Here is a 17,753-nt window from a genome sequence, read left to right on the forward strand (position 1 = left end):
GTTATCTTAGACTGAGAGTCACCGACATAGGGAGTCAGCTACAGAGGTAGACGTAACTTCACTCTTGTCTCAGCGAAGTGTATTGGAATCCTTCCTGTTCATGCTGTTTGTGAATGACCTTAAACGATGATATCAATCTTAATCTCAAACTTTCTGCAGATGATATGTTTAGTTATAATGAAGCAATGTCTGAAAGAACAAGTACAACTATTGAGTCAGATCTTGATAAAATTTCAAACTGGTGCAAAGACTGGGCAACTTGCTTATATGTTCAGGAATGTAATATCGTGCACTACACAAGAAGGAAGCCCAGTATTCTCTTACTATAGCATACGTTAGTCACAATGTATGAGGGCCGTTCAATACATAATGCGACACAATATTTTTCTGAAAGCAGGTTGGTTTTGTTCAAGATTCCAGTGCATCAAATTATTCCCCTCTCATTTGACTACAGAACAGTAATTTTCAATATAATCTCCGTTCAGTGTGACGGCCTGACGCCACCTCACTGGGAGGACGTTTATGACCGGATGGTACCACTCTACTTGGCGACGTCGGAGCCAACTTCTTGCTGCATCAATAGCCTCCGCATCATCCACGTACTGCTTCACGCGGAGTGCGTTCTTCATTGAGCCATGCAGATGGAAGTCCGAAGGTGTGAGATCCGGCCTGTAGTATGGAAGAGGAAGAACAGTCCAATTAAGAATTCCGAGGAGCCCGCGCTTGCGCAGGCCTGTGTGATCTTGTTGTGCAGCGAGGTATTTGGCTGTGGTCCGTCGATCACCTCGAATGAGAGTGTCCCCACGTTCCAACATTACAGGAGCCACAGCTGTGTGCCGCCAGCCGGCACGCGGGGGATCGGGCAAGTTTGCACGACCTTGTTGCGATGATGACAGTGGCCCCGCCCAACGACTCACCTTGCTTTTTTTCACTGCCGGGTTCCCACAGACACTCTGCAGGCGCCTGTGAATATCTGCGATGCTCTAGTTTTTCCGCCAAAAGAAACTCAATGACAGCTCTCTGCTTGGAACGCATCTCCATTGCTACGCCGTTTTGAAGGTTACGTGTGACGCCACCACCTGTCGGAACTTCATAAAACAATAGGGGCTGAAGCGGGAATATTCCACGATGTCCCACAACAAATTCTGAATTTTTTAAACCGAACTTGGTCGAGGAAAATATATGTTGCATAACTTATTAAACGCCACTCGTAAGTAGTCGTATCACACAAATTCCTTGGTATAATAATTTCTGGATATGTGAATTGCAATGGTCACATGATCAGCTGGTAAAGTAGAGGGCAGACTTCGGTGCGCTGGTAGGAGACTAGGAAAATTCAAACAGTTTACAAAGGAGAATGATTACACTACACTCATACTAACCACCATAAAATAATGTTCAAGTGTGGAGGCCCCGCAGCAAGTAGGAGTAAGACAGGACGTTGAATATATACCAAGAAGGACAGCAGGAATGCTCTCAGCCGCTTGTTTGATCCATAGGAGAGCGTCCCACGGAAATGATGAAAAACTTAACTGGCAGGCACTTGAAAATACTTGTAGACGTGAAAGCCTAGATATAAAATTTCAAAAACCATATTTATGCGAGGAGTCTAAGAACATTCTACAAAGCCCTAGTATCACTCTCGTGTGGATCGCGAAGGCAAGATTATACTAATAACAGGTGCGTACAGAGGCGATTAAGCTATGGTTTTTCCTTCGTTAGATGAGCTAATGGAACGAGAAAAAGCGCTACTAATAATTGGTACAATTTAAATACCCTCTGCCACGCACTTCACAGTGCTTTGTAGAATAGAAGTAAATGTAGGTTTCACCTGCTACATATTGGGTGCAGTACATACAGCAATCACTACATCAGTTAGATGTTGGAGTGTAGAGGTCCTGCTTTTCCTTCAGGCAACTCTACATACATATTTCAGTAGGACAGTGTCTGGCGAGTAGTTGAAGGAAATGTGCAAGGATGAGTTGTCACCTATACTACAAGTTGATGATAAGATTGGCCGACAGTTTGTTCTTCACTGTTCTTAAACTTGAAGCGAGGTATCTGTACTTGCATTCATCACCAGGAACAACAATAGGAATTCTTACGGCCGTCCGCAGTTTAGCTGCAAGTGATAACATGTGTGTTATCAGCCATGTAAGCGAGACAACGTAGAAAGGATGTACAAAGCCGTCAAATTGGGTTAGCTGTGCTGCCTGATTACAATTGATACCGAGGCAACGGAAAAATATCACCATGCCGCAACAGCGGCAGTAACACACCACTAGACGTGCTCCATGAAAAAAAAAAGGTAAAATGTCGCGAAATCTAGACGCAACGTTGGATTATGCATTTTCCCTAAGTAGATAATTTCATTGGAATGGGTGTTATCTGGTGTACGATCTGTATGGTTTTAATTATTTTGGTGTGATTGGTTGGGACTTTCATTGACACTATGCCATTTACCTGTAAGTTAGCAAAAAATCACAGCAATATGTTTTTTAGGATAGTGTGAGGTAACGGGCGAGTTGTGGTACACTGAAACCATTCTAAGTTCGAAACTGGCGTGGCCGTACGGGCCGCTCGGCTAGCCGAACTCGTCGGCAACCGCGTGGTGCTGAACCTTAGCCGGAGAAAGAGGGGTAGCCCCAGCACGTGGCCCAGGCCGACCGCGTGGCTGGGACTTCGTGTTGACGCTGTGGCGAGGACTGGGCTTTGTGTCTATGAAGGAGATTTGTATACCAGGAGTGCCAAAGATGGCGGACTTTGTGAAACCATAATGGTAGACATTTCACAGTTCATATAGAAATTAAGAATAGCCAGAGGAATCATGATACCGCAAAAAGAAACATGTACATCACCATTATCTGCACTATGATTCTGACGGTGTAATGAGATTTTTAATATCTCTATTAGTTTAAAGTTTAGTATCTGACTGTAAATTACACAAATAAAATCCAGCAACGAATTTCCAAAATCTAAACGATTCATCCGATTATGTCGATCGACATATCTTTAGAAAGCTCTTAGTTTACACCTAAATTGGTATAAATTCCAGGCATGTAACTTCAATAGCACATGAGTTATTGGAGGTGAAAGTGACCGATTGCTATTAATCGCGTCAGGCCATAAGTGCTCCACAGTTACGCGAAAGAACGGTAGCAGCATGCTTATAAACATATTTATTCGTCTATGGCTTTGTCTGTATCTGATATATACTATTCATGAAGAAATTGGTCAAATATCTACTGTGTTTTAGAAAGCACAGAGACATTAGGCTACTGGCCTACTTTTGGTTTCTATTCCTTTGATATATGTTTATTTGATTTGTTTATGTATTTAATAATGTGTGTTAGAGAGTGTTTATGGTCCAGCCATAGGAATATTTATTTAATTTCAAGTTATTTAAATGTAAATCCAATATTTCGTATGTGTTTCAATATGTTTGTGAGGGTGCGTTGGCTTGGAGAAATGGCGGGAGCGCTCTAGCCAATCATAGCGCTCGTTAATGGTGAGACTGTATGGAAGTGGGGGAAGAGGATCGGGTCGCCCAGGACTCATGAGTGCTGGAAAGGAAGCAGTGATGGACGGTCGCAGGAAAGACTTGGAGAGTGGAGCAAGTGTGGAACCGCTTGACCGCTACGGTCGCAGGTTCGAATCCTGCCTCGGGTATGGATGTGTGTGATGTCCTTTGGTTAGTTAGGTTTAATTAGTTCTAAGTTCTAGTAGACTGATGACCACAGATGTTAAGTCCCATAGTGCTCAGAGCCATTTGAACGATTTTTGAGAGTGGAGCAGTATTGCACGTGGTTACGGGAGTGTCGACTTGTGAACATGTGAGATTTCCGTGGTTTCTACAGTGAAGATGTAGTATGCGTTTAGAAGTAAATATCTCGCGAGCTACGTTGTTGTTCACAACTAATTACGTGAAGTAGGAATCTATTGTTTCACTGTTATTCTACCTATATTTTATGTAATTGCTGGATCATCGACACCAATAAGTGTTTTGCAGTAATAAGTAGCATTCTTAAAGGTACTTCTGCTATCGTACTCATCATTTAAAGTCGTTAAAAATAGTACCTGCAGATTTTATTTAATTGCAATCTTTCATTTATAAATTTCTATGTAACATTCAAAGTCGCAATTTCTAAGTGATAGGAACCTTCGACCATTCAATTCATGTATATATTCATATTGCATACTGTAAACTCAACAGTATTTGGCTTGTAATGCGGCAACTACGTATCCCAGCCCATAGACAACGAAACCAGCCAAAACTTTTAATATTTTAACTCCGAGTCTGAGGGTACATAGTTGAGGGCCACATTTCATTTTTTTAATATTTGAAAGCCAGCAATATGATCGTAATGGGAAGGTATTCTTACTTCCATATCGGAGGCTTAGAAGGAGAAACGGGTAAAATTTATGACAAAAGCTTTCATGAGTGGAATGGAGAGAGGGCACTGGTGCACACAGTTAACACTTGCACAAGATTTCATGGGAGGACGACGGTAAGAAAAGAGAGAACGCGGCCGACACCAATAAATATGAATTACTGCTTAGTACAAGTAATGGCTGGTGTAATCGAAAACAAGAAAGACACTACAAGTTGAACAAGATCATGAAGAGGCAAAAACCAAACAATCTCAATTACCAAAACGTGGACACAAGAGTAGGAGGCGCTGTGTAAACAAAACAGTATGATGGATAAATTTTGAGAGCATTGTAAAGAGCAACACAAGGCTTCAGTATGTTTAAACGAAGGAAGATGAAGTCGAAAGTATGGTCAGAGAAATACAAAGAAGCAGCGAAACTACCATGAATTCGATCATGCAATAGATGAATGCAAAAATAGCCACTGCAGAAGACAAAATAGCATCTGTCTCGCAAGACTTGGATTTCAAAAATCAACCCCGGAGCCCTGCTACGCTATTTTTTATTTTGAACATATGCATTTTTTTTTAATTCGAGTATATGGACGAGACAAGGCTGAGACGCAGGTCAGCAAAAGCAAATAGCATTTGCCATCAGAAGAAGTCTACTAGTATCAAACGTAGGTCTTAAACTGGGAAATGAGTTTCTGAGAATGTACATCTGGCGTTGTATGGAAACGAAACATGGTGTGTGGGAAAACCGTAAAACAAGAGAATCGAAGAGCTTGATTACGCCGTTACGGATCGGTTCAGAAAATGAAATGACCGAACTGAATGAAAGATGAGTAAGTTCTCCGCAGAATGTGCGTGGAAAGGAATATGTGGAAAGCTAATTACAAGAAGCAGTCAAATGCTGACTGATGGAAAAAGGTATGTAAAGTGTTTATTATTTCAAAAGTAATGGGCATAACTGTTAATACATTTATCTGTCTTGTGAGACAAGACTGTCAGTATCTTCATTGCAAAATGTTTACGGCTTTCTACGGAACCATGATTGTACCCAGGCGCGCAGTTCTTTATCCGAAGCAAATCGGCGACCATAAATGTCTTTCTTCGGGGCTTCAAAAATATTAAAATCGCAAGGGGAAAGATCGATGCTGTGTGGAGGATGTATAAGGGATTCCTAGCGAAAATTCTGCATCATAGTCGAAACAACCTTGGAAACATATGGTCGTCCAATATCCTGCAACTATCCAATTATCAATGAGAAAAAAAAGTCATCGTGACTTTCTCGGAGCTGGTGTGCCTTTTGTTTCGATAACGCTGCAGAAGTTTCGCTGGCTGAGACCAGTGATGTTTCAGTTCTCTGGGAAGCTCTTACACATCCTCCAAACAGTCCCGATCTCTTGCCATGTGATTTCCATATTTTTCAAGACCTAAAGAAAGACATTCGTTTTCTTCGATTTGTTTCGAACGATGAGTTGCACGCCTGGGTACAAACATGGTTCCGTAGGCAACAGCAAACATTTTTCGATGGAGGTATTGACCGTATCTTCTCACAGTGCGATGAATGTATTAAAGGCTAAGGCGATTACTTCTGAAATGATAAACAATTTACTTACTTTATTTCCGTGTGTCTAGTTTTCAGCTGGCTTCCCCTTAAAGAAGAATAGGTTGATACGACGTGCGTTAAAACACCAGGGAAAAAATTTCATAAACTAGAGGTACTCGTAGAGAGCTAAAATTGTTGCATATATAAAAAATAATTGAAGGTGCTGGTTGTGCGTATTACTTAGAAATGAAGAAATTGGCACATGAGAGGAAATCTTAGTGGGCTGCAACAATATTTTCTCGGATTTGAAGGGAAAATAAAAATAAAACTGTGATGCGCTAATGTGACCGAGGTGTCAATATTCGTAATCAGTAATTCATTGGCAATTTCTGAATCGTAGCCACGCCTCCACTGCTTGTGTTCTAACAACAAGAATTCGGAAAGTTGGTAATTGAAAGGATACTCATGGAGTGTATGGAAGGGATTGTTCATGGGGCTCTTCTGAAACTGGAAACCCTTTGTCAGAAAGTAATTCTATGGCACAGGGCAATCGCATTAACTCTTTTTCCTCCTTCGTCTTGGCTTGGGGTCATATGTCTACCAAGTAAGAAAAGAAGGAGAGAATAACCTCGGTGCCTCTTAGATAATTAAGAGAAGCAATTTCAGGTAGTGTCCTGCAGTTGGCCAATGGAATGTATACCATCGAATGCAAGACATGACTTGAATCGAACTTTGCGACTTATTCTTGTGCAGGCATCAGCAGAGAAAACATTATTTTATTTCATTGTCATCAGTCTTCTGACTGGTTTGATTCGGTTCGTCACGAATTCCTCTCCTGTGCTAACCTCTTCATATCAGAGTAGCACTTGCAGCCTACGTCCTCAATTATTTGCTGAATGTATTCCAGTCTGTGTCTTCCTCTACAGCTTTAACGCTCTACAGCTTCCTCCAGTTCCATGGAAGTTAACCACTGATGTCTTAACAGATGTCCTGTTATCCTGTCCCTTGACCTTTCCAGTGTTTTCCACATATTCCTTTTCTCTCCAATTCTACGCAGAACCTCCTCATTCCCCCCAACTAATTTTCAACTTACGCCTGTAGCACCACATCTCAAATGCTTCGCTTCTCTTCTGCTCCGATTTTCCCCAATGTCCATTTTTCACTACCATACAATGCTGTGCTCCAAAAGTACATTTTCAGAAATTTCTTCCTCAGATTCAGGCCCATGTTTGATACTAGTAGACTTCTCTTGGTGAGGAATGCCTGTTTTGCCACTGCTAATCTGCTTTTGATGTCTTCTTTGGTCCGTCCGTCATTGATTATTTTGCTGCATGGGTAATAGAATTCCTTAACTTTATCTACTTGGTGACCATTGATTCTGATGTCAAGCGTCTCGCCGTTCTCATTTTGCCATTTCTCATTCACTTCCATCTTTCTTCGATTTACTCTCAATCCATATTCTGTACCCGTTAGGCTATTCATTCCATTCAGCAGATCGTATAATTATTTTTCACTTTCAAACAAAATGGTTCAAATGGCTCTGAGCACTATGCGACTTAACAGCTGCTGTCATCAGTCCCCTAGAACTTAGAACTACTTGAACCTAACTAACCTAAGGAAAGAACACACATCCATTCCCGAGGCAGGATTCGAAGCTGCGACCGTAGCAGTCACGTAGTTCCGGACTGAGCGCCTAGATCCGCGAGACCACCGCGACCGGCTTTACACTTTCACTTATGATTGCAATGGCATCAGCGAATCGTATCATTGATGTTCTTTGACCTTGAATTTTAATTCCACTCCTGAATCTTTCTTTTATTTCCATTACTGCTTCTTCAATGCGGACAGCAGGGCAAAAGACTACATCCCTGTCTACACCCATTTCAATCCGAGACCTTCGTTGTTGGCCTTCCTAGCTTAATGTTCCCTCTTGACTCTTGTATGTATCGTGCATTACCCGTCTCTGGCTTTACCTTACACCAATTTTTCTTAAAATTTAACATCTTACACCATTTGACGCTGTCGAACGCCTATTCCAAGTCGACAAATCCTATGAACATGTCCTGATTTTTCTCTGTATTTCTTGTGTTTATCTCAGAAAAAAGAGGAATCACGGTGCCAACTATAATCGACTTTATCCAAGTGAATAAGTAAGATATACGTTATTTACGAGGTTCTTTGACTGATGTAATGCTTTTACTTGCAGGAATCTGGACTTTCGGAACTGGAAAAAGGAAAGAGCAGACCAACAGCCGGCGGTGATGCCGACCAGATATCAACTTTGATTAACGTGGGTGCAAAACTGAGAGAAGATGCCACCAGGCTCATGAAGACCACAGACATCTGGGCGGCAGCCTACACACCACTAGACATCTACAGAGCCGGCAAATGCAAGAAGCTTGTGGTACATTCAGCATCCCATCTTACCATAACTGTCATAAAATTAGAGTTGGTGCAGATGGTGAGAGTGGAATTTTCTTCAGGAAGATTATTCTTCAAATCCTCGACTTGTTATCCATTGGGTTACTGTACCGAGAATCTGCCAAATATTATTTTAGTTGATACTGCATGCTGTTTTCTATTGGTTCTCAGCAACTCATATGAGCTTTTGCCGTTTCTTCTCTTAAAAATTTCCACATGTTGGTTTTTGGGTTCTTTTGGACAGAAATTTCATATAATTTGCATCTACATAGTTATTAAGAATAAGTGTAAATCGTTTTGTTACCTGACACCTCGGCTTACAAGATCTACGTTTCTATTCATAATTGCCTTCCAGACGTTATCTTTTCTTGTTATATATAAGGGTTAGTCAATTGATAACGATACAGATATAGAAAAATAAATAACCTGTTCATTATTTCGAAGGTAATGGTCATAAGTGTTAATAAGTTTATCTCTCTATGAGACAAGACGGTCAATGCCTTCATGTAAAAATGTTTTCGGTTGCCTACGGAACTATAAGTGACCCAGGCGTGCACCTCGTCGTCCCAAGCTTCCAAAAGTATGGAAATCTCATGGGGAGGGATCGGGAGAGTATGACGGATGTGTAAGGGCTTCCCAGCTACTCTGCGGTAGCGTAGTCGAAACAGTCGTGGCAGCATGTGAGCGATCATTATCCTGCACCAGAACAATGCCGTCCGTCAACATTCCTGACCGTTTGGACTTGATGTTGCGCGTGAGTTTTTGCAAAGTGTCCACGTACCGCCGGGCGTTAGTTGTGGCACCGTGTTTCAGAAAGTCAATGAGCAGCGGGCCCTTTCAGTCAAAAAAATGGTCATCGTGGCTGTTGTTTCGACAAGGCTGCAGAAGTGTCGCTGGGAAGCCCTTACACATCCTCCATACTATCTCGATCTCTTCCCACACGATTTCCACATTTTTGGTATCCTGCTGAAAGACGTACGTGGCCGTCGTTTTGCTTCGGACGAGGAAGTGCACTCCACGATATAGTTATGGTTCCATAGGCTATCACAGACATTTTTCCATGAAGGTACTGATTGTCTTGTCTCGCAACTGCATAAGTATATTAACAGTTATGATGATCACTTCTGAAACAATAAACAGGTTACTTACTTTTTTCCGTCTGTTTCATTTTCATTTTATTGCCCCTTATATTATCTGTTGTTGTCTTCTTACGTTTTTGTGTCGTTCTTGTTGCCGTTCTCAGTCTAAAAACTGGTACAAGTCAACTCCACACATTGATCTATCCTGCGGAGGTCTTTTCGTCTGTGCAACCTACATCAACTTGAAACTGCTTACTATATTCCAGCATTAGTTTCCATCTAAAGTTTTTATTGTACACACTTCCCTCTGTTACCAAATAAATCAACCATTGATACTTCAGAATATGTCATATCAGTCTATCCCTTCTTATACTAGTGTTGTGAACCTCTTTTCTGCCCATCTCAATTCAATACATCTTCATTAGTAACTCTATCTATCCACTTCATCTTCAGCATTTTTCTATAGCACCACATTTCAAAAGCTTCTATTCTCTTCTGTACTGTGTATCTTTAATGTTTTACACAAGACTATGCTACACACAAATAATTTCAGAAAATACATTTTTACAACTAAATTAATGGTAGATGTTACAAATTTTACTTTTCCAGGAACACCTTGCTTTGCTATTTCCAGTCTGCATTTCATGTACTCTCTAATTAGGACATCAGCTACTTTCTGCTCAAATAACAAAACTCATGTATTACTTTTAGTGTCTCGTTTCCTAATATAATTCCTTCATCATCGCCTGATTTTATTCGATTACATTCCGTTATTCTTTTTTCATATTTGAAGATATTCCTCTTACAACCTCTTTTCAAGATACTATCTATTCCATTCAGTTGATCTTCCACGTATTTTGCTAATTATGACAAAATTAAAGTGTCATTGGCAAAACATAAAGTTTTTATTTTTACTGTTGAATTTTAATTTCCTTTCCAATTATCTCCATGGGTTACTTTAGCACTTGCTCTATTCTTCTCCTTCTTCTTTTCTGTTTGGTTGCTGAGGGACTTGAAGCTCCAGTGTCGATTTCACCTGTTAACTCCAACTGCTTCTGTATTGTGCTGCTTCCTGCCAATTACTCATGCTCATCGTCGTGCACATCGTTTTAATTTCATTTGTCCACGTACTCATCGGTCTCCCCATTAACAAATGACTTCTCCATGAATATTTTTGAAACCACTTGATTCTCTTTCGTTCTTGTCAGATGGCCTGCCTATTGAAGTCTTCTGGAATTTATTGTGCTCATTATTGACTTGTTGCGATAACATTTGGATTTTTGTGTTGTCTCTTCTCTTCCATCTTTGCGATTAATTAATTATTATAGTATGGACCCAAGGTTTTCCTACAAACTTTGTTTTCAAATATTTGTGACTAGTGTCCTACCCTTTTAGTTAAACCCCATGTCTCTGTTCCCTAGGTCATGGCTGATCTAATGATTATGTTATATAGCTTCTTTTGTACTACTTGGTTCCGATTTTGTTCACCTATCATTGCGTCCAGAAATTTGAACTCTTCAGTGCGTTAGCATTTATGTTTGACGATTAAGAGATGAGATTGGTTGTCTTGTTCATCTCTACATCTTTGGACTACATGTATTTTGCTTCAGATCATTAAGTTTTAGTCCAAGTTTGGATGCTTCTTCTACGAGCTCCCCAAATAACTGCCTAATCTCTATTTCGCGTCTTCCAATGAACACATATCACCTGCATACGCAAAAACGTTAACTTCATTTCTTTGGAGTCTCCCACAAAGTAATAGTTTGAGTTTCCTCACGATTTTCTCCAAGGCTACATTAACGAGAAGATGGGACATAGCATCTCTCTGTGTTAGTCCAGTTTTGTTTTAAAAGTGGTCAGATTTTATTCCACGTAGCAAATCTCTGCTTATATTTTCAACCATGCACATTTTACAAAGATTTATAAGTTTGATTCGAAATATCAAGACCTTCATTAAGTTCCATAGGCTTCACATGTGAATGGAGTCGTAAGCTTTCATAAAACCGATCAACTAGTAATGTATTTTTTGTTTACGTTCTGATACTTTTTCATTTATTATTTTGATTACAAATATACGAGGCGTATTCGGACAGTAAGGTCCGATAAGACGCGAAATAGAAACCACTTTGAAAATCCGATGGAACTTGGCACAGATGTGTTGGGCAGTGTCTTTAGTGTCCTGTCGAGCGCTTCACGTCGCTCTTTTAAGTTGAGAGTGCGAAGTGATCACGTGGAAATGCCTAAAACAACAGTGTCTGCCGCCAAGTATGTGGATCTGGTGAGAGATTTAGCCTGAGGCTATGCAGTCCGCAAAACATAAATGTCTTGCCTCTCTTTCTTCAAGACAATTTTTAGCGGCATTCTGCAGGGGCAATGGAGACACTACCGCAGCGTTTCCGATGATAAGTGTTGGATCACCCACAACACAGCCCTTAATTGGCTCCCTCCGTTGTTCATCTCCGCTCACGTGAACTGCTCGCTTCAAAGACAACCTTTTGGCAAAAAGAACGAAAGGCAGACCAGGGTAGAGAATTGGTGGAAAGCACTGTCGTCTGCTTTCTGTGTCGAGGGTACTGGAAAGTTTGTACAACGCCACGACAAGTATCTAAGTCGGAGCAGCGACTATTTAGAGAAGTAGCTAGAAGGTGTGGCTAACTGTTGCTAATAAAATATTTTAGATTTTTGCGGTGGTTTTCATTTCGCGACTGTTCGGACCTTACTTTCCGAACAGCCCTCGTATTGTCAGTAGAGCATCTATTTCTCCGAAATCCAGTTTGACAATCCCTGATTATATTTTCTGCGTATGGTTTCAAGCGGTTCAGCAGTCAACAGGATAAACTCTTACAGGTTCTATTAACTAATGATATTCCCCTGTAGAATCTGATGTCTTTCCTGTTTCCTTTTTTATGTTCGAGAGTTTTGATGATTCTTTCCATTCTCTTCGTATGGTCTCTGTTTTCCAGATTACATGTGGGTCAAGCAAACGCCTGTGCAGCGTTTCTCCACCATATTTTAGTATCTCACCTGGAATTCCGTTACTCCCAGTTACCGTGTCATTTTTCATGTGTTTGATATTCCCAGCACCTCTTCATATGTTGATTCTGGAAGCTGGCAGTTACTATGGATGCTGCTGGAATTGGTAATGGATGATTCTGTATCAGAACGGTTCAGTACAGTATCAAAATATTCCTTGATTTATGATGAAATTGTGCATGGTTTTATGCTCATATTGTCATCTTCGTCCTTCATCAACTTAGATTTGTAATTGAAGCCTCTTTTATTTTTGATGACTGCACCATATAATGTGCGAATGTTGCTATTTTTATGACATTCGTGGATAAATTAGATCTGTTGATTTAGGTAGTGTTTCTTTTTCTTACGAATTATGTTATTATTCTCTTTATGCACCAGCCATCAGGTAACTTCTATTTCAGGATTTTTACGTGCTTGTAGCCATTTCCTGTGTAATTTCATAACCTTGTCTTTAGCTTCCTTTTATTCTTCAACAAGGCACTTCTTCCTATCTTTCTTCACTCTCTCTAATTTATGGCTTGCAGCTGTGAGGATAATTTTTTTTAAATTCTATGCCAGCGCTCATTACTGACCATTTCATGACTTTCTCGCATACCTATTAGAACATCAAATCGGTTTGAAACTTCAGCATTACATTTTAGTTTTTCTTCTGTTCCTATTACATTTTCCAGATCAAATCTGGTCACGTTTCCAGGTCCAATTTTCGTTTCAGGTGCTTCCTTCAACCTTTTTCTCACTGTATTTATTACTATACTGTGGTCTGACCGCATTCCTGCTCCTCGGAGGGTTCGTATATATGTAATTGCCTTTCTATGTTATGTAGGGGAACACGGTCAATTTCATATGCTATTTTCTTGTCACTTGAATTCCACGCTTCTTTATGTATACGTTTTTGAGGGAATATAATGCTGCTAATAACCATATCCGTTGATGTAGCAAAGTTTATCAGCCGAATTGCGTTGTCATAACTTTTCTAAAGGAAACTGTCCTTTCCAAAAATAGGTTTCAAAACATCCTCTTTCGCTATTTTTGCATTAAATCGCTTACTACTATAATGATAGTGTGTTTTAGTATTTTGTTCCTAAGGTCTGATAGGTTTTCGTAAAGTTATCCCTTTGTGCATCATCTTTATCATTAGTTAGTGCATGGAAGTTTATTAGAGATGAGCTGAATCATTTGGATCTTACTCTAATATAGCATAATCTTTCATCAGCTGCTTCAAATGATATTACTGTGGATAGGAAATCATTTCGTACGCAGAAGGCTGCTCCAGATTAATGGGAACCGTTTATTGTACCGTTGTTAAAGTTGTATACTTATCCATATCTTGTATACTTATACGCAACAGTCTCGTTTCCTGCAGTGCTGCTATTTTTACATTATAAAGGTTTTGCTGTTTACTGTGTTCCCAATCTTATATCTATTTTCCAGCTAAAGATCGACGTATTTTTGGGCCCATGTGTCATCTGAGGTATATGTGAGATATTCATTATATTTCAGTATATACAACCCGTTAGCCCTGCGTACAACCCACAACCTGGAGGACTGGGTCTTTACCAGTAGAGGTCGCCCTTGCTTATCTTTTGCAGATTCCTTTACCCACCGGAAGGCAGAACTTGCTCTATTTGCAGATTAAATAATATGGGGGATAGACTGCAACCCTGTTTCACTTCCTTCCCAACTCCTGCCCAACTTTCATGTCGTTCGACTCTTATAACTTCAGTTAGGTTCCTGTACAATTTGAAGTTAACCATTCACACCCTGAATTTTAATCCTGATAACTGCTCTATCGTGCCAAATCCTGCGTGGCTCACATCTTGGGTGTTGTACAATCATTTTTATTTGAGTGTCACTCTAATTTCAATTCAGTTGGATACCTACAAAGAAAGTTAATCCATGAAATATTTTCCTGCAGGACAAGTTGCGAAACATGGCAGAGGTCTGGCAGTCCGGTGGTCCGGTTTTAGGTTTTGACGTCGCGCTCTCCACGGGAAGTCTACTGCTGGAGGAGCTCCGCGACGCTATTGAAGACGTGAGTTGTTGTCTCTCAACCACGTTGGCTCTATATTCTCTTGATAGCAAATTGTATTGGTGACTCTAGTCACCTGAGAAGAAGCCAGAACAGAAGGAGAAAATTGCAGTAAGGCTTTCTTATCCAGCCATGCATTATAATAATAACGAATATCTATCGTTGCTGAAATTGCTGATCAGCATATCAGCACGAAGCATAATTACACACAGTCCCAAGTCCGCGTTTCAGCTACCGATATTCGTCTCGGGGACTACAACCATGAAACTTTAACCACCAGCAGAAAAATGCTTCTGGCGGTGCACAAAAAAGGCGAATATGTTCCTCTTTAAAAGAGCGACAGAGAAGTGGGAAACCAGCCGCTTCAATTTTCATTACATCTTCCTCGTCGGCAATTTTGTCATGCCAACATACTCGCGTTCTTTTAACACACAACATTCTAAAATATAAATAATTTTATCCAGTCTCTCTTTGTACTCATAGTTAAGGTTCCGTATTCAGCATCTCCCTCTCACTGTCACTGTCTACATGTAAGTGGCGATCAAGAAGTTTCCTTTTGAGGCCGTTGATACAGTGTGTATTCAACCACGCTCGTTTCCGGTGCCAGTATAGAAGCATCGACATACAGGCATGGGGTTAGTCTGACCTTCGAAAGGAAACATTTGGTCAGCCCCTTATATATATCTCTCTCTGTGACTCCTTTTTTTCTCAATGATTTATAGTATTCCCACTGGCATTGTCTCCTCTCTCACTTACAGTGTCTCCTTCAACCTGTTTTTCGCACCGCCGCTGTCTCCGCAGTACCTTAACAGATCAAAAATTATGGGGTACCTTATATTTTCCTCTATACCCACGTTTTTAAAATCACGATCGAAAATGATCCCTCCCCTACACCTACGTGTTAAAAGTTCGCTGGTATGAGCCACATGCAGCTGCCTGCCCTGTTTCAGAGGATCATTCTCAGCCTTCAAGGTCCGGGCAATGGCAGGGGGTGGGCTTACTGGTAGTTGGGAGCTCCGATGTTAGGCGCGTAATGGGGCCCCTTAGGGATACGGCGGCTAAGGAGGGGAAGAAATCCAGTGTGCACTCCGTGTGCATTCCGGGAGGAGTCATTCCTGATGTGGAAAGGGTCCTTCCGGATGCTATGAAGAGCACAGGGTGCAGCCAGCTGCAGGTGGTGGCACATGTCGGCACTAATGACGTGTGTCGCTTTGGATCTGAGGAAATTCTCTCTGGATTCCAGCGGCTATCTGATTTGGTGAAGGCTGCCGGTCTTGCTTACGAGATGAAGGCAGAGCTCACCATCTGCAGCATCGTTGACAGAAACGACTGCGGACCTTTGGTGCAGAGCCGGGTGGAGGGTCTGAATCAGAGGCTCAGACGGTTTTGCGACCGTATTGGCTGCACATTCCTAGACTTGCGCCATAGGGTGGTGGGGTTTCGGGTTCCGCTGAATAGGTCAGGAGTTCACTACACTCAGCTGGCGGCTACACGGGTAGCGGAGGCTGTGTGGCGTGGACTGGGCGGTTTTTTAGGTTAGAAGGCCTCGGGAAAGTGCGGGATGGGCTGCAATGTCAAAGGGTGCTTGGCAATTACAGGACGTGCTTGGATCAAGGAACAGTCGGAATTATAGTTGTAAATTGTTGTAGTTGCGCTGGAAAAGTCCCTGAGCTTCAAGCGCTAATAGAAAGCACAGAAGCTGATATCGTTATAGGTACAGAAAGCTGGCTAAAGCCTGAAATAAGTTCTGCAGAAATTTTTACGAAGTCTCAGACGGTGTTCAGGAAAGACAGATTAGGCAGAATTGGTGGTGGAGTGTTTGTGTCTGTCAGTAGTGGTTTATCTTGTAGTGAAGTCGAAGTAGATACTCCGTGTGAATTGGTGTGGGTGGAGGTTATACTTAACAGCCGAATTAAGTTAATAATTGGCTCCTTCTACCGACCTCCAGACTCCGATGATACAGTTGCGGAACAGTTCAGAGAAAGTTTGAGTCTCGTAACAAATAAATACCCCACTCATACGGTTATAGTTGGTGGGGACTTCAACCTACCCTCGGTATGTTGGCAAAAATACTTGTTCAAAACCGGTGGTAGGCAGAAAACGTCTTCCGAGATTGTCCTAAATGCATTCTCCGAAAATTATTTCGAGCAGTTAGTCCACGAACCCACGCGAATTGTAAATGGTTGCGAAAACACACTTGACCTCTTGGCCACAAACAATCCTGAGCTGATAGAGAGCATCATGACTGATACAGGGATTAGTGATCACAAGGTCATTCTAGCTAGGCTCAATACCATTTCTTCCAAATCCATCAGAAACAAAAGCAAAATAATTTTATTTAAAATAGCGGATAAAGTGCCACTAGAAGCCTTCCTAAAAGACAATTTCCATTCCTTCCGAACTGACTATGCGAATGTAGACGAGACGTGGCTCAAATTCAAAGATATAGTAGCAACAGCAATTGAGATATACATACCTCATAAATTGGTAAGAGATGGAACGGATCCCCCGTGGTACACAAAAAAAGGTCCGAACGCTTTTGCAGAGGCAACGGAAAATGCATGCGAAGTTCAGAAGAACGCGAAATCCTGAAGATGGGCTAAAATTTACAGACGCGCGAAATTTGGCACGTACTTCGATGCGAGATGCCTTTAATAGGTTCCACAACGAAACATTGTCTCGAAATTTGGTAGAAAATCCGAAGAAATTCTGGTCGTATGTAAAGTACACAAGCGGCAAGACGCAGTCAATACCTTCGCTGCGCAGTGCCGATGGTACTGTTATCGACGACTGTGCCGCTAAAGCGGAGTTATTGAACGCAGTTTTCCGGAATTCCTTCACCAGGGAAGACGAATGGAATATTCCAGAATTTGAAACACGAACATCTGCTAGCATGAGTTTCTTAGAAGTAGATACCTTAGGGGTTGCGAAGCAACTCAAATCGCTTGATACGGGCAAGTCTTCAGGTCCAGATTGTATACCGATTAGGTTCCTTTCAGATTACGCTGATACTGTAGCTCCCTACTTAGCACTCATATACAACCGCTCGCTCACCGATAGATCTGTACCTACAGATTGGAAAATTGCGCAGGTCGCACCAGCGTTCAAGAAGGGTAGTAGGAGTAATCCATTTAACTACAGACCTATATCATTGACGTCGGTTTGCAGTAGGGTTTTGGAGCATATACTGTATTCAAACATTATGAACCACCTCGAAGGGAACGATCTATTGACACGTAATCAGCATGGCTTCAGAAAACATCGCTCTT

General features: G+C 41.3%; 1 protein-coding gene across 1 annotated transcript in view; it reads left to right on the plus strand.

Annotated features, from left to right (window-relative positions):
- LOC126272809 (otoferlin-like) overlaps window positions 1–17,753 on the plus strand; it is a 189,848-nt gene that overhangs the window by 53,056 nt on the left and 119,039 nt on the right. The window contains exons 5-6 of the mRNA XM_049976035.1: window positions 8,129–8,326; window positions 14,371–14,487. Of these exons, the coding sequence (XP_049831992.1) occupies window positions 8,129–8,326; window positions 14,371–14,487 (315 nt within the window). The remainder of the gene's footprint in view (window positions 1–8,128; window positions 8,327–14,370; window positions 14,488–17,753) is intronic.

Source organism: Schistocerca gregaria, chromosome 1 (genome assembly GCF_023897955.1).
Source record: "Schistocerca gregaria isolate iqSchGreg1 chromosome 1, iqSchGreg1.2, whole genome shotgun sequence".
NCBI classification, from domain to species: Eukaryota; Metazoa; Arthropoda; class Insecta; order Orthoptera; family Acrididae; genus Schistocerca; species Schistocerca gregaria.